The sequence below is a fragment of the Protobothrops mucrosquamatus genome, unplaced genomic scaffold (genome assembly GCF_001527695.2).
Source record: "Protobothrops mucrosquamatus isolate PMUCROS unplaced genomic scaffold, P.Mucros_1.0 scaffold285, whole genome shotgun sequence".
Classification (NCBI taxonomy): Eukaryota; Metazoa; Chordata; class Lepidosauria; order Squamata; family Viperidae; genus Protobothrops; species Protobothrops mucrosquamatus.
In genome coordinates, this window is record NW_015386629.1 from 45,664 (window position 1) to 69,954 (window position 24,291).

The 24,291-nt window shown below is 40.1% G+C and overlaps 1 protein-coding gene across 1 annotated transcript in view; it reads right to left on the bottom strand.

Annotated features, from left to right (window-relative positions):
• Nucleotides 1-23,575, bottom strand: part of PKDCC (protein kinase domain containing, cytoplasmic) — a 43,336-nt gene extending 19,761 nt beyond the window's left edge. Inside the window, exons 1-4 of the mRNA XM_015814783.1 lie at nucleotides 22,829-23,575; nucleotides 6,473-6,595; nucleotides 4,141-4,412; nucleotides 982-1,061 (exon numbers count right to left, since the gene is read on the bottom strand). Of these exons, the coding sequence (XP_015670269.1) occupies nucleotides 982-1,061; nucleotides 4,141-4,412; nucleotides 6,473-6,595; nucleotides 22,829-23,575 (1,222 nt within the window). The remainder of the gene's footprint in view (nucleotides 1-981; nucleotides 1,062-4,140; nucleotides 4,413-6,472; nucleotides 6,596-22,828) is intronic.
• Between the last annotated feature and the right edge of the window lie 716 nt (nucleotides 23,576-24,291).

A 24,291-nucleotide genomic window follows, 5' to 3' on the forward strand; every position in this document is an offset into this window, starting at 1 on the left:
GTGGTCCACAGTATCAAAAGCCGCTGAGAGGTCCAAAAGAACTAGGACAGAGGAACAACCCCTGTCCCGGGCCCTCCAGAGATCATTCACCAATGTGACCAATGCCGTTTCCGTGCTGTATCCCGGCCTGAAGCCCGACTGGAGCGGGTCTAGATAGACTGTTTCCTCCAGGTGTCGGTTGAGTGGGATTTTCAATGTTATTGCGGCCCAGAGCTGATAAAGATTTGGGGAGCTGGGGAGAAAGCCCACTCTTCAAGCTAATTGGGGAATGTGATTTATGACTGTTAATTGGAGGAGGGAATTGTGCTTTGCTACTTTGTGCCCAGGGGAGGGGAATTCAGTTTTTGGCTTTAACTATATAGTGCCGATACCTTGTTTCTCGAATAAAAGATTCTTTAAGGTAAACAATGCCTCGAAGTACTTTTAAAGAGTTTCATCTGTTGGAACCATGTCATTCAGTACTAAACAGGTAGTCCTAGACTTACAACAGTTCATTTAGTGACCATTCAAAGTTACAACAACACTGAAAAAAGTGACATGACCGTTTTTCACAGTTGCAACCTTTGCAGCATCCCCCATGGTCATGTGATCAAAATTCAGATGCTTGGCAACTGGCTCACACTTAAGACTGTTGCTGTGTCCCTAAGTCATGTGATCACTTTTTGCAAACTTCTAACAAGCAAAGTCAACGAGGAAGCTAGATTTGCTTTACAACCGTGCTAGTAGCTTAACAACTGCAGTGATTCATTTAATAATTGTATCAAGAAAGGACATAAAATGGGGCAAAACACACTTAACATATGTCTCACTTAACAGCTGAAATTTTGAGCTCAATTGTGGTCATAAGCCGAGGACTACCTGTAGTTTAGGATTCAAGAAAAGAAGTATTTATGCATACAGTGCGATCCAGCGGCATTTGATGAGCGCAGAATCATGCAGATTTTTTGGTCTGATATAGAAATATTCCTTGTATGTTCTTACCAGTAGCATTGACTATCGAATCAAGCAATGGCTTCAAGGATAAAGGGGCACTGTGAGGCAGGAGATACGTAAAGAAAAACCTACAAAGCAATGAAACGTATTAGATTTGTAATAGTTTGGTAATTGCTGTTGAGGAACACAAATGAATAATAAAATTGCACGAATGTGCACATTAATCATGAAGAAAATCTATCCATAATATCACTACAGATTGACAGCAACTTAATGGCACACAATCAATCAATAATTACATCTCTTTGGGCTTTGCAAAGAAAGTATACCATGTTCTGTACAGGTGATTTTCGATGGCAGTTAGGAGTGAAATTTCCATTGGTAAGCAATGCAATTGTAAAGTGTGACTTATCACTTAAGTCAGTGATGGCGAACCTTTTAGAGACCGAGTACCCAAACTGCAATCCAAAACCCACTTATTTATCACCGGGTGCCAGGTGGGCCTGGCCCACTGGGTGGGCGTGGCTGTGGTGGTCATGGCAGACTGGGTGGGTGTGGCCAAGGTGGGTGTGATCACCTCGATGTTGCTTGTGGGGAGGGATGCCTGTGGGGGCTAGGCAGGGTTGGGGGAGACCCAGGGGGTCTCTGGCAGGTGGGGCAGTGGGCAGGAGGCTCATTCTGTGGGGTGAGGCGAGACAAGACGAGGCAGGGCAGGGAGGAGGGAAACCAGCCGTGCTGGGATGCATCCGGCCACGTGGGACCTCAGTGAGTTAGTGGGCGGCTGGTTGAAGAGGGACGGTTGCCATCTCTGGGGCATGGCGCGTGTGCCCACAGAGAGGGCTCTGAGTGCCGCCTCTGGCACACGTGCCATAGGTTCACCACCACTGACTTAAGTGATGGCAATCCCTGCAGTCTCAATTGTCTTCATTAAGCAAATCTCATGATTCGGTAAGGTAACTTCCTCCTGGGTTCCCACAACTTTTCTATTTATCTTCAACTTTTTTTTTTTTGCACTTTGGGCTTTTTCTTTCATTTTTTTTTCTTCCTTATTCTCCTGCTAGTTTGTTAGCTTTTATCTTCCTGTTTAAAGGTTTTAATAAATACTAAACATTACCCGTCAAATTATGTATTCATACCAATTTGAACTGAATAGAATAGGAAGACAGAGCCAACAATGCATAATTTGGATGAAGCATTGTTGGCTTGAGCCAATGTCCATTTCTCATGGAAAGAAGTCTAATGGAACAGTATCCCTAACTGCTTGCCAGTCTCTGCAATAAGATCTCCAGTGAGATCTTATTCTAAGATCCTTCTAAGTCAGGGGTGTCAAACTCAATTTCACTGAGGGCCGCATCAGCATTGCGGTTGCCCTTGGGGGGCCGGGTGGATGTGGCCAGAGTGGGTGCAGCCTACTGGGTGGGTGTGGATGGAGTGGGTGTTGCCTACTGGGTGGGCGTGGCCAGTTCTACATCATTCACGTCAAGGGTGCCTGTGGGGGCCTGGGCAGGAGTGGGATAGATCTGAGGGTCTCTGGCAGAAGGGGGTGGGACTGGGGCAAGTGCCAAGGCATGGTCCACTGGGGCAGATGGCCACCATAAAATTGTACATTGGCTCCCGGCCGGCCTGGGCCAGGGCCAAGGCAGCGGGGGCCGTTCCCTCACTGTTTCCCGGATGGCTTCGCAGGCCACATGAAACCACTTCGCAGGCCGCATCCGGCCCCTGGGCCTTGTGTTTGACATGTCTGTTCTAAGTAACTGCTTCATCGAACTTAAATACCAATATACAACTGAAATTTATCTCATTGTAATTTAAGCCTAGTAGATCTGGATCCAGCCTTCTAGAGAAACAGAAAATGATTTGATCAAGGCAAAAAAATAATAATGGTAACAATAATTGCATGTTTTAATTGTTAACATTTTGTTTAGAAAGGTAGCAAGCTCTTGTACAAATTGTTCTCTCTAATTGTTCTCTTTCCCTATGTCTTTTTTTCCTATATCCCTATAGTTTTGTTTAGCGCTTTAAGAATTCTTTTTATTGGACTATTTTAATTAAAAGAAGAAAAAAAACATATCCAGAGACAGGTTAAGTGTCTCCTTTTAAACAATTGCATAACACATCCCTCAGGTATGAAAAGAAATAGAAAATGATATGGGTAAGTCAATTTATGACTTAACATCTATAAGTGCAGTCCAGAATTATGATCATAGACCATGCCAATCGTTAAGTAGGTTATTGCATGACCATCCCAATTTTACAACATTTTTGTGGCAATCATTAAGCAAACCCATCGTCTACAATGAATGCTTTTTGCTGAAAATTGGAAATAACAATTGATTTCCATCAAAAATAAACATTGTAAATCATGAGATGCTCTTACAAGTCCACCACATATGAAAGAAAGTTGCATCTGGATGACCACATCTCCAGCACTTGGATTCATAATTCGGATAAATACGAGACATAGTTGAAGGATCCAAGTGCCATCTATAAAACATCTTATAAAAATGTTCACGTAGATTTTGTGCTTGTGTAAACTTCACATTTCTCACCCAGATCAACTCCCAAGTATCCATAGGTATTGTTTCTCCTATATTTTGAGCCCATTTAATCATACAGTCTTTAACTAGTTCAGTTTCTGGAAATAACAATTGATTTCCATCAAAAATAAACATTGTAAATCATGAGATGCTGCAAACAATCATACATGTGGCCAGTTGCCAAGTATCAAAAATGTGATCAGCTGATCATGGAGGGGCACCCAGCTGTCAGAATTCTGAATCTGGATTGTAAGTACCTTTTTTGGGGGGGGGTCCATTGAAACTTTGGTGATAAATCAAAGAATATATGTATTTCACTGTTCTTTCAGTTTATAGACATGTGCATCACCATTACAAAGCTGGGTTCACAGATCAACCAGTTCCTTATCTGATACTAGCCTTAAAATGCTACCTTGCCCCATAATCAAGAGATCTACTCATCTAGTTCACCCTCTCCACAATATAGGATCAACTATGTGGGATCTAGTAATACAAATCCTTCACAAATGGCTGCCCAGCCTACTTTAGTCTCTGGAGTATGACTGCTCATCAACTTCGAGGACAGTACAATAACTTGTAACATTCTCCTCCTTAATATCTATTTTCTGGTTTTCAATATGTAAACAATGATTTTATTTGTTAAATTATCAGCTTCTATTTGGATCAGTACCTGTATGCATTGTAAAGATTCCTCTTCTCATTCATGCTTTGGCATTTGCCATCAATAGAACAAGGAAGAGTGAAATTTCTTGCTGGAAATTCCATGAAACAATCTCGATTGCTAGTGCAGAAGGTTTCCTCATTGCTTGCATCATCCAGATCTGTCACTTTGAGCTCTCCATCCACGATCACAAATTGTCGAGGTCGGAAATCCAATAGAGTTACAGAGCCAAGAGGAGAATGGGCCAGGTAATGCAGAAGCTGAACTAAGCTGAAGCATATCTGAAATCAGAAAAGCCAAGTTGTCACACATGGCTTTTGTAATAGAACAATCCTAATAATATCTGTTTATTGTTAGAGACCATGGAAAATGACAATAAGCCTTCAGCTTTCTTCATTATTAGAAACAGATTCAGCAACTATGAGTGCCAAGTGTGCACATGGAAAGTTTGCTCAATATTTTTTCTTGGTCCTTGGCATACAAACCTGGCTCTCTGATGTCCTGGGTAGTAAATGAAGCTAACATCACAAATGCACAAATTTCTTATAAACTGATTTCACCTAATGCGCCAGCATGTTCTTGTAAGATACATTTCAAAGTCCACCTCCAGATTGCCTCTGGATAGCTCTGGCACAGGGTGCAGCCACACAATTCCATCACGTGAGAATTTATTTGGGAAACAATATGGCGTAGAAATGGCATGGAATGAATTGGTTTCTACATTGCTCCATTAAAAATACTTCTCAGTTGCAAACTGTTTTGCTATAATAAAAAGTTTTAGAAAAGCTACACCTCAAAATGAACTCATTTTTCAAATAGTCCTTGACTTATGACCACAACTGAGCCGAAATTTTATTTTGCTAAGTGAGAGCATTGTTAAGTGAGTTTTGCCCCATTTTACGAAAGATGTGCTCTCCTCATCTGATGTAAGAAATGCAAACGCTGGTTTGCACGCTTCACTAAAGATAACATAAAGATAAAGATTTTTCCCTTTTCTCCCACTGCAAATGCTCATGGTGTTAATACCCTGGCATAGCCTACAAGCTCTGTCACTTCCCACTTACCTCTCACTGATTTGGAATTAGTACAGTGATACCTTGGTATTCAACTGCTTTGGAACTCGTCGAATTTGGTACTCAACAGATTTTGATGTGAAAATTTTATCCCGGTACTCATCGTTTGTTTGCTACTCAATACACAAGCTAGAACCTGCTGGTGTTGGCTACCTTGTGACTCACTACATTTTCCTTGTGGGAAAAATTTGTTTCGTACGCATCATTTTTGGTACTCATTATGCTTCCCGGAACCAATTAAAGATGAGTACCAAGGTACCACTATATTGATATTTCCCCCTAAGGATCCCCTCTCCATCTTTGTTTTTTTGTATCAGTCTCTCCTAATAATTTTCAGGGGATTCAACTACGGAATTCCCAGCCAAAATGGTCTTTTATGCTGAGAGCTCCAGTCCTAACACAGCTGAAAAGTGCCAGGTAGCAGAAGACATTTCTTTACATGTAGCCTTCAGCGAATGGTTGTAATTGGGAGCAGCAATTCTGTCACTAAGTGCCATGGTTGTAAAGTGAAAAAAAAAATCACATGAGTGTGCCAACTCACAATAGCCATCGCAGCAGGTGAGGTCATTAAGTGAATAGCATGTTAAGCCCAACATCACATTGTTGTGACTTGCTACTTCCTGTCAACTTCCCCACTGACTTGTGAAGATTGCAAATGGAGATCACATGACGGCAGGATGCTGCAACTATTACAAATCTGTGCTGATTGCCAAGCTTTCAGATTATGATCAAGTGTTCATGGGACCACTGCAACTGCTGCAACTACAGGTAGTTCTTGACTTACAACAGTTCATTTAGTGACCATTCAAAATTACAACGGCACAGTGAGTTATGACCGTTTTTCACACTTTTGACCAATTCAGATGCTTGGCAACTGACTCATATTTATGATGGTTGCACTGTTCCGGGTTCATGTGATCACCTTTTGTTACCTTCTGACAAGCAAAGTCATCGGGGCAATCGGATTCATTTAACAATCATATTACTAATTTAACCACTGCAGTGATTCACTTAACATTCATGGCAAGTAAAGTCATAAAATGGGACAAAACTCACTTAACAAATGTCTCACTTAGCAACAGAAATTTTGGGCTCAATTGAGGTCGTATGTCGAGGACTACCTGTACAAGGTTTGGTCATAAGTCTCCTCATTCAATAACATCATAACTTTGCAAGGTAGCTGATTGCGTGGTCATTAAGCAAGGACTACCTATACTTATTTTGTGCATATTAAAACTATACCATTAGACCTTTGTAATTGTACTTACATGAAATCTGTCCTCCCAAGAAGTCTGCAAAAGCTGTATCATCTCCAGTGGTGAACCTAGTTCTGTGATGGCAGTCAAGGTGTCTGAGATGTCATTGCTGTCTTGGTAACAATATCCATGAAGCTGCAAAGGCACACATAGAAAATGTGATTTATAAAGTCATTTTCTGTAGGGAGTTCTTCCTCATCCCATCATCTTCTGACCTCACACAGTGATACAGTTGAAAACTTGGGCAAAAACCTTACTGCATACAGAAAATTGGCATATTAAGAACAGGTGAGGGGTTAGCCTACAAAATAAAATGCTTCTATGCAGGAGACGTTCACCAAGATAAGTAAGAAGGTAATAAAAATAAAGATTCCCTCAGGTTGAATTCAACTCTTGATGACTATACGGACATGTCCTTGTATTTTTCTTGGCAGCTGAGCAGAAGTGGTTTGCCTCTGCTTTTTTTCAGGTTTCCCCCCACACAAAAACACACAGTTTTACAGACAAGCCTACAGTTCTGCATTTTCTAATTTCACCCTTTCTGATGTAGCTCCTTTTCTCTCTGTTTAGAAAAATCCTGTAAAAACACCTCTCTTTTGCCAGGCTTTCCATTATAATTAATTGGTTTTAGTATCAATTTTAATTAAGCTTTAAGTTTTTATACTCTATCCTTTCATTTTGTTACCTTCCCTGAGAATCAACTGAATTTTTGCAAAACATAGAACTACAAGAGCCACATAATTCCTGTATAGGAATCCCCTTGGCTGGAAATTACCAGTGAAGGAATACAGCTGCTACATTTAAAAAAAATAAATTAATCTGCTAATAAAGGAACCTTGTTTCAATTAAGATCCTATTGTGGGAAGATACTTCTTTTCATTGCATTTTCATCACCACCATGTTATCTCTGTGACTGTTTCCACACTCTACACATTTTTTAAATATCAAACGCTAATTTTGTAAAAGGCATTTATTTCATCTAGTTTATCCAAAGAAAGCTTCCCTAATCCAAAATCAGGGTACTTTAAGATTCTTGGTGCAATGGGAGCCAAGACATCCAGGACTTCTCTTGCCCATTCTTACCCCAGATGAGGTTTTCCATTATGTCCCTACCTCTTCTGTAGCTCCTGTTCATATCAACAGTTCTGAACTGTTGCACAAGAAAGAGGATAAACCGTAGATCAGAGCAGGAGAAATTGAGAAAGAATATGTGGCTGTTTTATTTCCCATGCTTGAGAAAATATAGATGTTGACAAAATGCTCCCTAGCTTCAGTATGTTAGAACTCTGTGTCAATAGTCTATTATTTTTCAAAATAGAAAGATAAAAAGGTATTTTAAGGGGGAAAAAAACTATTTTAAGAAAGTTGTATTTCAAGAATTTTTATGAAATAACGTTCTGATTTAAATGCCTTTGTAGCTCAACAATTATACTTTTAAACAATTAGATATTGGACACATGGGAATGTAATTACAAAAAAAACCTAAAAGTCTGTAATACTGGTCAGTCCTTGACTTGTTTAGCAACCATTTGAAATGACAATGGCACTGAAAAAAGTGACTAACTACCAGTCCTTACACTTAGAACTGTCACAGCATCCCCATGGTCACGTGATCAAGTTTTGGGCATTTAGCAACTGGCATGTATTTACAATGGTTGCCATGTCCCAGGGTCATGTAATCAACCTTCCCAGCTGGCTTCTGTCAAGCAAAATCAATGGGGGGGGGAGTCAGATTTGCTTAAGGGCCACACGATTCATTAACAGCTGCAGCAACTCACTTAAAAACCATGGCAAAAAAGATTGCAAAATCAGGCACAACTCTCTTAACAACTGCCTTGTCTATCAAGGGAAATCCTGGTTCCAATTGTGGTGGTACATCAAGGGTTACCTGTAGGTAATTTGGCACAAAACGTGCACTTTCAGAAGTTCTATACCGTTTGATTTCTGAAACAGAGAAATGTCATGTGGTTATTCAGCTGAAGAGCAGAAAGAAGATCGAAGTCGATGGGAATGGCAAAGTAATTGGAAAATATGAGAAGTGAGAATTCTATTGAGAATTGTGTTGTCATCTGCCTGTAATTATTACTACTGTATTGCAGGAAAAGCCAAGACAAAGTACAAATGAATACAAGGCTGCAAGAATTTCCAAGATTTTACAACAGCAAATACTATGGTTTTAATAGAAATCTGAAAGATGTGCAGTAGAAGTTTGACAAAATCCAACATCAGACTTGTTCCTTAAGATGCAGAACTTTGACAGAGCCCATGGGCATCCTTTAAGAAGTCACATTCCAAAAAGTGGTCCCGCCAGCAGAATCCACATTGGAATTTAAACTCCAACTGAGATTACTTTGATTAAATGCTATTAATATGATTAGTCTCCATGGATTGAATAGTGTTCCTCCTTTGTAACATCAAGAAATATATAATTCAGCTACCAGTTTTAACAGTGCTCTGGGCAACTTTCCACTAACTGGATTAACTTTCAGCCTAGGACAAATGCAATATTCCTAAAGCTTAAAACTTTGAACATATTTGGATTTCAGCTGCTACTTATCATCAGGAAGATGTGGATATTCCACTTTGTAAAGAAAATGCAGCAGCATAACTAAATTCTTAAATCATATCACATTGGGTTTCATGCCATCCTGAAGCCTAGCCAGGAACTATTGAGGCAGTGGTGCTATGTCCAACCTTAATTGCTTTAGGAAAAGTCATCTTCATTTAAGATGAAGACAGATATCAAATGATTGACTTGTTAAGGAAGAAACAAAGTTAAGAAAGTAAAGGGAATTATAACATATCAGCAGTGTAAATTGATAAGTGATTATGTACAACTCCAATTATGTGGATCACCTCACTATTAGGTTGGGTATAATTTAGCATAGAAGCTATTTGAGCAAACAAAGAGGAAAGGAGGAGCTCACCATCTGAAAATGTATGATAAATCATCTCTATTATGTGCACCCTGTAAAATGGAAGTAGTATCCAGAAAAACAGAGCCTACATGATGTGTAAATAAATATAATTATTTATCACACACTGCAATTTTCACTGGTTGGAGTTTCCTCCAAAGAACTCTTGTAACTGTTAGTGTAGAATTCAGAGTTAGATCTCCTTAGCGTTCCTCGCCAAACTATACCTTCCTTTGTTCTCAGGTGAAATGTGGACTGACTACTAAATTAATTTAAGTCTGCTTTTTAGATAGACATGCTCTCCCCATCTTAGACCTTTCCCCCCCACATAAACCGTCTTCCATTGCAAATGTCAGTAGCTTGGAAACAGTACTGAAATTAGTAGCAATTGATTCCATAACGGGCCTTTCCGGGGAGTATTCCTAAGGAAAATAGATGAGGTTGCAAATCATCAGCTTCTATTAAAGAAGCAGCAACTGAGAACAGAGCCTTTAGGAGTGATTTATATGATACATATGTCGGAATAGACAAATTAGCCTGGATTACGTATTTCCCATGAAGGACAGTTCTGAAAGTGAGCAAGAATGGTGGAGGGTTTTTTTTTTTTAACCAACATCATTGTGTACCATTTATATTATGTAAAAAGAATCCCCTCCTTATCACCTTACACAAGTCAACTACACACACACACACACACCATAGTTTCTAGCATCTAGAGAGCTGCAGCCAAGTCGGAGAAGAGACAACTAATAATGACAAGGATAGTTAGGGCTAGTTTACAGTTGTATCAGCTCTGGCTTCTAGCAGCAGCAGAATTCATGTTAACAGATCTTTTCTTCACTCTTAAAAGCTCGGGATAACATCTGGACCTTTGGGAAACGTTCTTGCAATAAAGAAGCACTTTATGTAATTTATCTTTCTTCACCAAGCCGCATCTGTCTGCTCTTTTGGCTGGCTCCTGCCTCCCACCCCCACCTCAAATCCCATGGGCTGCACAAGAAAAGGAACACATAGCCACCTCCAATGAATCACCAGAAGGTGGCACTGCTTTGACCTCTCTAACTTCCATCAAACACCACTTTGGATTTCTGCATCCTCTTAAATAATTTGTATGCAACAAGACAACTCAACTGTTAATTAAAGAGTTATCATGAATCAACACAGAACAACAAAAGGTGTGCATGCATTGTTTAATGGGCATATGATCACTTATTTTAAAATATTAAATAGTGTTGAGTGACGCAATGGCAAACCACTTCGGAAAAACCTCACCAAGAAGGCTTTCATCTGTCTTCAAGTAGATCACATATTAATTTACTTCCACTGAATATCTAAGAAGGAAACTACTACAGTTACTACAAATCCAAAAAGGAAAATCAGGTTGAGAGGGAATAATTTACCATATGGCTACTCAGTAAAATTCATGAATAAGTATGGGCTTGAAGTGAAACCAATAATAATTAATTTGCAATTAATCTCTAACTAATATTAACCTTCCCATGACATTCCTGCCTTTAAGTGCTTTAGCTAGAACCATTGTTTTTATACAAGTTGCAGGATAAAATGATGGAAGCATTAAACATTCCCTGGAAGCAAGTTACTCAATGCATTTCATATCAAGAAAGAAAAAAAAATGGCCAGAAAGATTTCCATATGGAGAAGTTTTCATGAGATGAATAGGACACAATAGAAACAAAACTATTTCTTAATCATTGTTTCCTTGTAATTGGCTCCCAAAAAATAAGAACCATTTAAGACAAGTGTTTATGCCTGTCTGAGCATTTGTGCCGACTGTAAAGACTTATAATTATATCTGATTACAGTAAATCAAACATCACTATTATCTCTTTACAATTGCATCCATTGTTTGAAATTAACAATTCTGCTACTGCAGTTCTGAAGAAAAGATTTTTCTACCTTCATCTCCAGACTGCAATGTATAGTAGCCAAGGGTGTGTTGAAACTAAACTACAACCATGCTTATTTATCTCCCAACTAAAATGCAAAATCTAGGATCTCTCCCTCTCTTCTTCTCACCCTCCTACCTCCACTTCCACAAAAGTAAGCAACCATCTTGCAAACAAACAGGAGAAAGAGGCAGTTAGCTACCGGGTACCGGGTTGGTAGAAAGCAATTACACAGCAATTAGTGGAATTAAATAAAATTTCAAGAATAAATCAGACTTTGAAACCTCTCTTTTGCAAATGTCCCTGATTATTAAACTGACTTTAATGAGCCAATGTTCTCTGCACCGCCTCTTCCACTTTCCTTTATTCCAGACACAGCAACATTAAACCTGCCTATCAAAATGTCTCCCACAAAAATGCCCCCTTGCTAAGAGAATAGGGAAGAGGTGGAACAGACAAACACTTTGTTGTGCTATACTTTGCATGGGTCTGGGTCTTTGGGTCAGTGCTGCCTCCTGGCAACTACTTGGAACAGTCTCCACAGTTCTCTTGGCAAAAATGTGGGAAGTGGTTTGTCCTTACCTTCCCCCTAGAACTACGTTAAGAGAGAATGATAGGTATAAAGTCATCCACTTGGCTTCCATACATAAAGGCAAGATTAGAACTCACAGACTCCTAATTTCTAACATGTGCCTTAACCACTACACCAAACTGTCCTCTTGTGTTATACAGCGCAAACTTATCCAAACTATACTAGTGACACCATAATAAAAGAAAGGCAGGCACTTTTGTTGTTCTTGTTAAATAGAAGGTTGTAATTTTTCAGCAATTGAACCTTCCTAATCTTTGGGGTAATTCTTTTCTCCCATATTGTATGCCCAATGAATGATTTGCCACATCCAAGACGAATGGGTCAATAAATAATACAAAGTCAATGAGATTCTTAGGAGTGCTCAGTTTCAATTCTCTCTACTTATGTATTAGTCCATCTCACCTATTTCAATAAATCTAAGTTGATCAATTAATTAAAACATGTGAGATTAATCTATCTGTTCTAATGATTTAGATATTTATTTATTCTAATTTCCCCTTACCAAATAGTATATTAAAAATACTTTATTATTTGAATATCACCTTTGGGATAACAACAGACACAATATTTAGTCACCAGGCTGCCAACCATATTTAGACTTCTTTAGTGCAACTTTTCTGGCTATATTTTTATTTTTGCCTGCCTTTCCTATGGTGCCATTTCCATTTCTACGGGGCACTTAATACTGTACACTTTTCCTCCTTAATGCTCTTTCGAGAGGAAGCATTGTTTTTCTACCATAGGCATGATTAAGTTATTACCTGGATTTTGAAACTGCCTTAATTAATCATGACCCACCTTATAATTAATCAAAAGCATTTCATCAACATGTACTACATGCAGAATGTTTTGAAAGAATGCATTTAAAAATACAAGCACAATCTAAGCTGACTGTGACGACTGGCAGGATAAGAACTGGGAAGGGCTGAAACAGTAGAAGAATAAGTCTGTTATCTTACAGACACACTTCAAGCTGTCATCTGGAAGAGATTTACAAGGAAAATGTCCCTTGCAGGGTCACATGTATGTCTAAGGGAGGACCCCCTTCCACTTAAAGTAAGACTTGTGACCACGCTCAATTTGAAAAGGCCCAGGAAGGCATAACCTCTAATGGTGACCAGTCAGCAAGAAACACTTTGTTGTATATTAGATGGAATGCTCAGAATAAAATACTATTTTATGATTTTAAAAGCAGTCTCTGCCTCTTGAAACAGAGCATTATTTCTAGGATTGCACTACTCAGGTCTTTCATGCATGCAAAGTAAGGTAAAATTATAAGAAGGCTCCAGATGCTCAAGCAATCCCTCATAAAAAAAATACATTAGGTTAGAGACTTGTTCAGTAACATAGGTTTTTTTTAAAAAAAATCCTTAAATGGTGCCCCTTCTGCAAAAAATTTAGATACCAAATTGGAGAAGGTTGCACTGTTGCTATGATTCATGATAATATGCATAGTGCATACTTCCAGAGATCTCTAACCTGCATTTTCTTTCTTATATAAATATGTGGAAGGAAATCAATCCAAATAGAGCTGAAAGGGACCTTGGAGGTCTTCTAGTTCAATCCTATACCATTTCAGACAAGTGACTGTCCATCTCTTCTTAAAAACCTCCAGTGATAAAGCATCTACAATGTCTGAAGGCAAGCTGTTCCACTGGTTAATTGTCCTCATTGTTAGGAAGTTTCTCCTTAGTTCCAGGTTACTTCTGTCCTTGATTAGTTTCCATCCATTGCTTCCTGTTCTGCCTACAGATGCTTTGGTAAATAAGTTGACCCCCTCCTCTTTGTGGTAACCTCTCAGTGTTAAACAATACTCCACGTTTAAAGGATGAACATAACAATTTTAGAGTTGGAAAGAATAATAAACTTATTCAAGGTCTACTCAATAATACAAGATTGACAAGAATATAGTGCTAGTTCCAAGCAGGTGCCTTCCATATATGATTTCTATAGCCACATACACACACACATTGAGCCGGTGAGAATCAAACTGCCCAACTGCAGGCAGCGGGCAGGCAGCAGAAACAGCCTGCAGTACTGCATTCTAACCACTGCACCACCATGGCTCATTCTAATTAATTCATCTATTACTCTATGGATGAAGCTCCATAGGGTAAGCTTTATGATAGAGACTTAGTTTAAACCAACATCCTCCTAATGCTGGGCTGGAGAAGAATGACTTGAAAATATTCCATTATTTTTATTACATATTTATTGAAAACATACCAAAATAACCCAAGATGAATTACAGAATAAATAATGAAACAATTAATGAAACATTTTTTCCTACACAAAAGCCTTCAAGACATTTTTAAGAAGCAAAAAAAAAAACATTAAAAACCTATAATAAGGGAAGAATATCTTCAAGAAGCAACTTTAAGTGCCTGGAGGCTATGAGGCTCTGGATGAGGAAGAACTGGCTACAACTCAGTTCTAGCAAATTGGAATGGCTCTGGGTTTCTCTAGTTCATGAGATTCATGGGCACATATGCCCTAGTCTCTCCTCATCTGTACTACTGCAACAGACTCTACATGGGGCAGCCCTTGATGACTACCTAGAAACATCAACTGGTCCAGAATGTCATGGCACATACAGTTCTGGGCACCTTGCAATTTGCTCATGTTACATCCACTGCTGTGCAACCTGCACTGACTCCCAGTTTCTTTCCAGGTGCAATTCAAAATGCTAGCTATCACCTTTAAATACCCTGTTTCCCAGTATGGTATGGGACCAAGCTATATGTGATTCCACCTCTCCTTGTAGACATCTATACAACCCATTAGGTTAGACAGAGTGGACTTGCTCCAAGGGCCCTTCTTTAAATGTTGCCATTTGGTACAGCCTTTAAAAAAAGCTGTATATGCATCTCCCTTATGCAACAGCTTCCCTCTGAAGTGTGCAGGGCCCCTGCCCTCCTTGTCTTCCAGAAGGCCCTTAAAATCTATCTCCCCTTCCCACATGATGCTGGGTCAGGAGTGAAGGAGAGCCCGGGAAGAGTCCAGCCATTCTCCTGGCCTTTCAAAAATGTCTAAAGACCTGACTCAGCCATCCTGCTTGGGACTCACAAAGGAGCACTCGGTCATAGGACTGGTTAGCACAATTTTATCCATCTTTGCTTCTTATTTAAATTGTATATATACTTTTTATATTTTAATATTTTACTTGTACGCCTCCCAGCGTCCTTCTGTAAGGGAGATGGGTAGTTTCTAAATTTGATAAATACATTAAGTTTAAAAATGTAGTTTTGCAATGAGTCTGTTGTGGTACTTGGTGGTATGAGAGCTATTTAACTTTAGGGGTCCTCGGTGCTCTCTAAGCTTTGTTGTTTTCTTGCAGGCATTTCATTACCCAAACTAGGTAATGCACTGATGATGTTACCTAGTTTGGGTAATGAAATGTCTGCGAGAAAACCAAGCTCAGAGAACACCAAGGAACCCTTCATTTCAACCCTGAGATACAAATATTCTCCTTTATCAGTATTTAATTTTGTTTTTGTTATTTATCTGTTTTTAGTCACCCAGAGTTATTCCATATAATATCGATGACCACATTAATCTAATAAATGTGTGGCAGGCATTCCCCTGGAGATCATACGAAGCTACACTAAATTCAATTATGCCAAACCAGGTAGAGACAAAATGAGATCATCAGGATGAAATCCCTTCTGTGAATTGTTTGCCACATTTCTCTGTATGGAAAGCTATTTGCCTACAAATAAGTTGTCATGTCAAACCAACCTTCCATCATCTGCTTATGTTTCAATCATCCAATACTGCAGAAAATTATATTCAGAAGCAGAAGATTCATTCTTATTTATCCCCTTTTAGTGGAGCTAAATAAACTTCGTCAGGAATAAGCATAGGTATGTGCAACAGGAATTGCCCTCTAGCAACTGGGTCTAAGATTATAACTTTAGTCTACAATCCTAAACACGTTTATAAAAGATTAATATAACTTTTTTTGTAGTAAACCTAACTATGGTGGCACTATATATTGGTAGAAATCCCATTTATACCTCTGCCCTAAACTGTTTATCTGTACTTGTCAAAAAAGTAAAACATTTCGCAGTCCTGATGCAATTAAATGTTGCTCACATCTGGACTATTTTTCTCTACCATTTCCCCCAAGAGACAACTGCTAAAACTTGACAATTTCCTTATCTGTGTCTAAACCACAAATACTCAAGTACTACCTTCTAAATAAAGGAACCTGAATTTTTTCAGTGTTTTAGAGCATTTGTCTTAGTTCTTCCCATTAGAGAAGAAACCCCATCAAAAAAAAAATCAAAATAGCTTTCCCAAACATCCTGCCATGGATTGAGGAATGACAGAAGGCACACTCTTTTGCTCACCTTTCCTCAATCCAGTAATCTTCAAATATATTGCACTACAATTCCCATCATTTTCAGTTACCCTTTGCTGGATAGAAATTATGGAAATTTCCTTCAACTAGAAGAGCATCAACCTGAAGAAGGCTAATTTATATGGAATAAGTAACATTTGCTCACTCACTTCAATCCAAAATTAAACCTCATACTCTGTCCCAAGCCATTTACCAGATCCAATTTTATACCCAAGGACAGATTGACCATACTAATTAAAAATAACATTCCCCAACATTGTCAAGAATTTCAAGTGCTGATATATATGATCTCAGAAATCCTTGCAACAATCCAACATAAATCCATGATATTACTGTTAGTGTAATTCAGAAACTTATTATTTTGTTGTCCCCCAAAAATTATTTAAAAGATATAGTTTCCCTGTCCGGTTATGTCCGACTCTAGAGAGTCTATTAAATGCAGACAATGGGTAAAAAAGGTTTACATCCTTGGGATTAAAAGAAGCTGGACAAGGTTTTGTTTTCTTGTATTATATTTTGTTTTGTTTTGTTGATTAAGCACCAGCTTATACATATATATACATATATACATATTAAGCACCAGTCTATACATATGTTGTATATAGTATGTTAGGTGTGTGTCATGTATATGTTCACTATGAGAGGGGCAACTAAATTTCATTTTTGATGTGTGCCGTTGTGCCCACAGTAAAAAAAATGATAATAAAAGTTATCTTATCTTATCTTATCTTACCAGTTCCATTCTGGAAATGATCAGCAGCATGCCAATGTGACTTTCCTCACAGACAAAGAGAATGGACCAACTGCATTTTCAGCCTTCATGGAGCTTTCCATATTTCTTGCAATAATGGCTGTTACCTTTCCTAGGCAGGGATTTTTGTTGCTCTGACTTGCAGCAAATAAAGATGCACACCAAACTGGTGGATGCATCTCAATTTATTGTAGGAGAAACATGAGTACTTGAGATGTTCAGGGCTCCAATCACCACCCTTAAGCAAGGTCCACAAAGCAACTTTCATGAAGCAGAAAGGATGAGCATAAAACAGGCTTTCTAACATTCTGTACAACCAGGGCATTTAAAAACTCCTGAACAGCTAGGTAACCCAGTAACCATTTCAGACCTCTTCACAATTCCTTCCCACTGCATCTTATATCCAGGATTATTTCCTATCCATTGCACTGCATCTACTGAAACAAAAAATCAAGTAAATATGAATGTGTAAGAAAATCTAAAATGTTGACATGGCTCTTGGCTTTTAAAATTAATCAACTGGCTCTGTGGTCTTGAATCAGAAGTACTGATCCATCTGAACTTATTATAACAAGCCATGTTTTGGGTGGGCCTCCCTCATTGTTCAAGTGCCCAGGGCCCTGGCTGAAGCTTCCAAGTTGCTTTCAGCAGCTGTCCTGATAAACTCTGTTGCAGTAATCAAGCCTGGAAATTCCAAAAGCATGAATCAGTACAGCAAGAAATGGGAAGAGCCTTCTAATGAATCAAAGATGGGGAGAAAATATCAGATTGTCACTTATTAAGTACATATACTTTTTACTGGACAGGAAGAGATGCGGTTTGAATTTTTAGAGTTCATCCAGAACTAATCCTACTCAAAAAGGGAGTTACCAATTGTGCGCTAAACTGTCCTGCACATATTCCTCAAGTCTGATTTCTGGCTGAGGGTTAAACACCACTCCAAAAATAAAGCACTATTCGTGAATAAATAGACTAATTCACTAATGCTTTGGAAGCCCTTGGCAACCCGTCACTCACAGTAGATGGATGTGCTGCTGAACTGGAGAGAAGAGCGGGAGAATGGGTGGTCTCCAGTGTATTCCAGCACTCAAGGAAGCAGCAACTGGAAAATAAGCTTCTGTTCTTGAAAGCTCTCTACACTTTCTCTAGACACTAAGAGCTTTGCTTAAGGAAATTCCCCTAAACAGGCTGGGTTTATTTAGAAAGCTTGTCCCCCCCCCCCTGTCAAAATTAAATCAGAAACCAGAAGAGTCTGAGGTGGGGGTGTCAAAGGATGGAGTTTCAGGCATTCCCAGAAATTTATATAAAGAGATCAGTGAAGTGGCACATATTGCTAGTGCCTGGAAGTAGAAGTTCATTTTGCCATTACTACCTTCAAGATGGAAAGGAAGGAAACAAAGTTAAGAATTTAGATTAGAAGAAAGCCAAATTTCTCATCATGACATTGGATTTCACATACTGTACTGTATGCAATTTGTTACAGAACACATGACCACAGCTACGGTCTTAGATATTTGGAAGTAAAGAGAAAACGTTTAGTAAACTAGGATAAATCTCTCTGGTGTGCCAAGTCATATTTATAGAAAGTATTTTTTCCTAATCTTTAAAAAAAACTTTCTTAGGGCAGATTTATAGAAGTTAAATAACCATTTAAAAACAAATACCTAAGCAAAAAAAACCCTACAAACAAATATTAGAATAGTGAAAAATCAATTTTACAGCCTTTGGCAAAAGATTAGACACAAGGCAATCTTTTAATTCTCTGATCGCTATTGATTTATTTGGCTCTTTAACTTACCTAGGATGGCTGGGATATCTAGTGGAGAATCTTGTGAAATTATTTATGCACAGGTAAAGTACCATAATTGTGGTGGTCCAATGGTTAGAATGCAGTACTCACTGCTCACTCCATTCTGACCAGCTCAGGGTTGATTCAGCCTTCCATCTTTCCAAGGTTGGTAAAATGAGGACCCAGATTGTTGGGGGCAATAGGCTGACATTTGTAAACTGCTCAGAGAGTGCTATAAAGCACTATGCAGCATGTATAAGTCTAAGTGCTATTCCTATTGCTATCCTTAACAGAACCTCTTGGTCAGAAAAGCCTTCTCTTGCTGGAGAGGAGTAGTGAAGAGCACAGTTGGTTATCTGTTGCTGTCTTTGTGTCCTTTTAGGGATTTCTGAGAATCATCTGGTTGTCCGTTGTTAAAAATGTTGGTGATGTTGATCTAGAGCAGGGGTGTCCAATCTCGGCAATTTTAAGACGTGTGGACTTTAACTTCCAGAATTCCCCAGCCAGCATGGCTAACTGGAGAATTCTGGGAGTTGAAGTCCCCAAGTCTTAAAGTTGCCAAAGTTGGAGAGTTATTCAGGTGGATCCTTTCTTACATTCTATGAAAATCACTGGGCAATATAATATCCAGTTTAAAGCTGAAATAGTAATAGAATATTCATATCATAAAATACCTTTTTTCCTGAGGAAAGAACAGATTCAGTATTCTAGCAGAGTCAGTGAGACTCTTTTGCCTGGAACTTTCAATTCATTTCAAACTGATTTCAAAATTAGAAACGGTAATACAAATTTAAATAATACACATGAATCTAGAATTTTGGAAAGGCTACAGCTTCCTATCATGAAGCAAGATGAAACCAGAGCTAACTATTTGGAATAAAAATGGCATGACAACTTCAAAGAAAACCTTAACTCCACTTCAGACAATGAAGTAGATTGACTACAGATTCATGAAACTGAAAGCCACAGTGTTGCCTTACTCCACACATCCTTTCAAAAATCTATTTCAAAGATCTCAGGAAAGAAAATGTGGGACAGGAAGCATAATTAGTTAAATCTCTCAACTTCAGTTTTCTTCAATTTTTTTAGCAAACGTTTAGTCCTAACTTGCATTTTACAGAACCACATTACTATTTCCTCCAAGATTTGCAGAATTAAGTCAAATGGGAGCAGTAACATTTCTTTTTTTGATTTTCCATCTGTCTTTCCTCCTGGGCATAGGATATGCCAGTCAAGAAAGTCTTGCTTTGCTTTGGCTTTCTCAGAGCACAATCAAATAAATGTTCATAGGCAAATATGGTTCATATTATTTAAATGAATTATTCCATAATTGATGGGGTATATTTGTGTGTGAAGGGCACATCATCAACAAAGTTATAATTGCAGTGGTGAGAGAGATACGTGTTGAAAGAAAGCAACTAGATGGCTGTCAAATCAATCAAAAAAGAAAGGGGGAAAAACAAGATTGGAAAGACAAGCTACAACAAATACTTAAAAGAACTTCTCATCCACCTTTTCTTAATTTCATGGACCAAAGACAAAACAAAAGAGAGGAGGTTGTTTTTTTTTACAGAAAACCCACACCTTCTTCTCCAAATAGCAGTTCTCCAGGAAGTACCTATATGCAGTGATTACTGAAGGGCGCCATCCAATTATTTTCTCCAAGAAGAAGAAGCACATAAAATCAGTTCTCAGAGGAGCCCTAAAGAAATAGTTAGCACTTGGGATGAAATAGGATGGAGTACAGAGGAGAGAATGAGAGGAAAAAGAGGCATCAAATTCTCCTCTAGGCTTGGCACTTTTAGTTGGGAGAAAGACCTATTGAATCTAGGAGAGCTTAAGTCCATGTGGACAGAACTGACTAATTTCCTATTGGATATGCTTTTTCTGAAAATTTGGATTCGGTAAGAAAATGATTCAGATGAGCTAGATAGAACTGAATGGAGCATTGGATTTAAAATGAGGATTTGGAACAAAAACCCTATGCATATTAAATTCAAGTTGATTACTCCCAGGCATAGGTCTAACAACAGTGGCAAAGAAGAAAGTGGGAAGAGGAAATGAAAAGGGGTGGGCTTTTTTCCTCCAGTGTATGACATTCTGGACAGTGCCACAGGTGAGAGACTTTGCAAGTCAATTTGAATCTGAAAGACTTCCCTGTTTTAAAAACATATAAAGCTCAGTTTGAAGGAGGATGAAAAGAGAAAAAGAAGTTTTGGCTGTCATGTCTGATTGATGGACTTGTCTGTACTTTTGACAAAAGTGATTTGCCCCCAACAACAGATAAGCACCTAGTTTCTGCTAACAGAAACATTGGCCCCCTTTTGCTCTGCTAGCTGTTTATGTAGAATGAGGACAGTTAATGCTGCCTAGCCATCTCTTCTTCCCATTCTGACAACTGCCTTGCCTTTTCATCTATCTTTTCTGGGTAGAATGATTTCCAAGTCTGCTGAAACTGAAATCACTCAAAATTCAATTAATTTCATACATTGGTCCTCAAGCAGTTATGAAATTGCCCAATGAATTCCTCTTCAAATTAGTATGATGCACATTCAATGAGAAAACCAGAGTTAAATGGTCCTTGGTTTGTCTTTGAAAAAAAATAGAGAAATGACTTTACTCAAGCTTTTTATTTTTTACCAATTCTGATTTCTAATGAAAGAGGGTCAAGTTCTAGTCCAGAACCCAGAATTGCAGGTGTTCCTTTGCCTTATTAAATCTTTACAGAAAAAATGAAACAAAGTTGTGAAGCACCACATTTTCATCTCACTTTTAAGATTCATAATGATTTGGGGAAAATATTAAATTCCAAGAGTTGCTAAAAGTAAATTAGCTCCTTGCTTTGCCTACTTCCACCGTTTCAGTATGCAGACAGGAGGAAACAGCTGGATGAGTATTCGACATTTTATTTTGCTGTAAAATTTACACATTTACATTACAGCACTTCCCTGCCTGAACTCAAGCCTGCCAGATTTACAATAGCTTGGTCCAAATTCCACACCTAATTCATGTACAACTAACCTAACACACACACACAATTCGAAGAGTTTGTAAGTGACAGCATGATACATTTTTTTCCAATTACAATTATGTGTTTTACCAATTTTCTCACCACTGGGTCAATACTTCCAGTTTAGAGGAAACATTTCACACCTTGTCCCCAAACACCCTGACTGTCATAACACCATCCTACTATGCATTGTCTAAAAATAAAGACTCCTTCAAGCAGAGTTCAACTCTTGGTGACTATAAGGTCAGGTTCATGCAATTTTCTCACTTGCTCAGGAGAAAATTCAGCAGGATTTACTTGCCAGGGATCTGCATAAGATTTCCAGCTTCATTTATAGAGATGTCATCACGCATTACAATTAGGAAATTAAATGAAAATAAATTGCATGGGAACCTATACATGCTTTAAAGTTCTAAGTGCTTGGAATTGTGTTCCTAAGATGATGAAGCTGGCTCTACAGTATTCATTCTTCTGCAAACTCTTTCTCTGGCATCTGACCTCTGACAGGAGCATCGGTAGCCAAAACAGCCTTAAGTTCTAAATCTTGTTCCGGATTTAGCCTTGATTTCAACTGCTTGAAACACGATCCTAGATCCTACCTTACCCTTCCAAGCCAGTTCGGCTCACTTTACAGCAAACTTGCAAAACTTCCAAATAGATTGCAACAACTCATCCCCCTCACTAGCAAGAAATCGCACGTGGCCAGGCGTAAACTCTTAACACGTCCTGGTAGTTTTGATACCCCAGGGAGATGAACCCCCTGTCGCCACTTCCAAGAGCCCATCAGAGGGAAGCGAACAGACTGTAAGTTGCGATCACCACAAATAATCATTCCGTCTCCTGATAACAAAACAGCCCTCGCCTTCCTCCCCCACCAATCCAATTCTTCTTCCAAATGTTCTGCAACGTATTGTGTGTGTATACATATAATAGGATTCCGCTTAAGAAAAAGGCAATCCATTCTGAATCCTAAGCGCCCATCTTTCACCGCCTGGGCCGCGCGACCCACGCCAAGTCCCTTAAGTCGCTCAGGCCACTTACCTGGAGGATGTTGGGGTGCCGCAACCGCTGCAAAAGGACCATCTCCTTGATAATCTTATAAGAGGCCAGCCTGTAGCAGTCTTCCAGAGACCCATAGAGCTTGACGCAATTGTCGATGTCGTGTCCCCCAAAATCGACGGATTTCAAGGCCACGGCCAGGCTCTTGTTGAGCACCGCTTTGTAGACCGCTTTGGTGTAGCCGGAGCCCAGGTAATGCACCTCGGTCACGTTGCTAACGTCCCGGCATCCCAGCCGGAGCGGCCCGAGGGAGAGTTCTAGTTTGGATTCGGGGACCCAGGGCGCCCCGGAGGCGACGAGACCGGCCCAACTGGGCTGCGCCCCCCGCGGGCTGCGGTCGGTGGGCGAGGAGGGGAGCCTCGGCGGCGGCGCGAGGTCCATGAGCCGCCTCTCCAGAGGTCGCGCCGCCGGCCGAGACTTCGCAGCGGCTCCCGCCACTCCCGCTTCCCTGGGCTGCTGCCTGTGTTGGTAGCGCAGCACCTCTTCGTAGCGCTCTCGGATCTGCCGGGCTAAATCCCAGCGCCGGTGACGGCCGCCGCTTCTCCTTTCCGCCTCCCACGACCTGTCCCGAGGCGAGCCGGCCAGCGAGTGCGCGATGCCCGCATTTTGCTGCCGCTGCTGTTGCTGCTGGAGGGGATCAAAGGCCGGGATGAATAAGACGTTGAGCAAAGTGCCCAGCAAGAAGGACAGACAGAAGCCGGCTGCCACGGCCAGCTTTTGCCGCTTCATTGCCCTTGCAAGCTCCACCGCGAACCTCCCTGCCGGACTCCCGGGGTCTTCGCGATCAGCTTCGCCGCGATCTCACTTGCACCATTCCAGATGACCAAAAGACGGACGGGCGGGCGTACAGATGGGGTTGGGGTGGGGGGGAACCCCGACCAAACCCCCGTCTTCACTCAGCCCTGCTGCCTCGCCACTCCTCGCTGAGGCGAGCTGAAGCCCACATGACACTTGCCTCCAGCCTTGCCTTTATAAACCCGCCCTAAAAGTCTTATTATTAGATACACCGCAACGAGGAGGAAAAAAGGAGAGTTTTACATACCAAGAAAAAAAAAAAATAATCCAAGTGTGCTACATTCATTGTGACGCCAACTGATTGACGGCTCGGCCTCGCCAGTGGAACAGGGAAAACAGCCGAGAGGATCGCTGGGAAAGGAAGTCTTCTGCTCACAGGCGGCGGCCGGAACGCAACGGGACTGAGAACTACAACTCCCAGAAACCATCGCGGTGCTCCGGGCTCGAGAGGCGGCAGGAGCTTGATAACGGTGTCGCCTCCCAAAGACAGCAGTGAAAGGAGCGGGACGGTAGGAAAAGTAGCCCGCTTGGCGTGGGATCGAAGTGGCGTCGCGCACCGGGGAAGGCAGACCGTGGAAACGAAGCCTTTGGTTGGGCAAAAAAAAAAAAAGATAAGGAGCCTTTCAAGGGCATCTTTCTCTTGAGGTCCG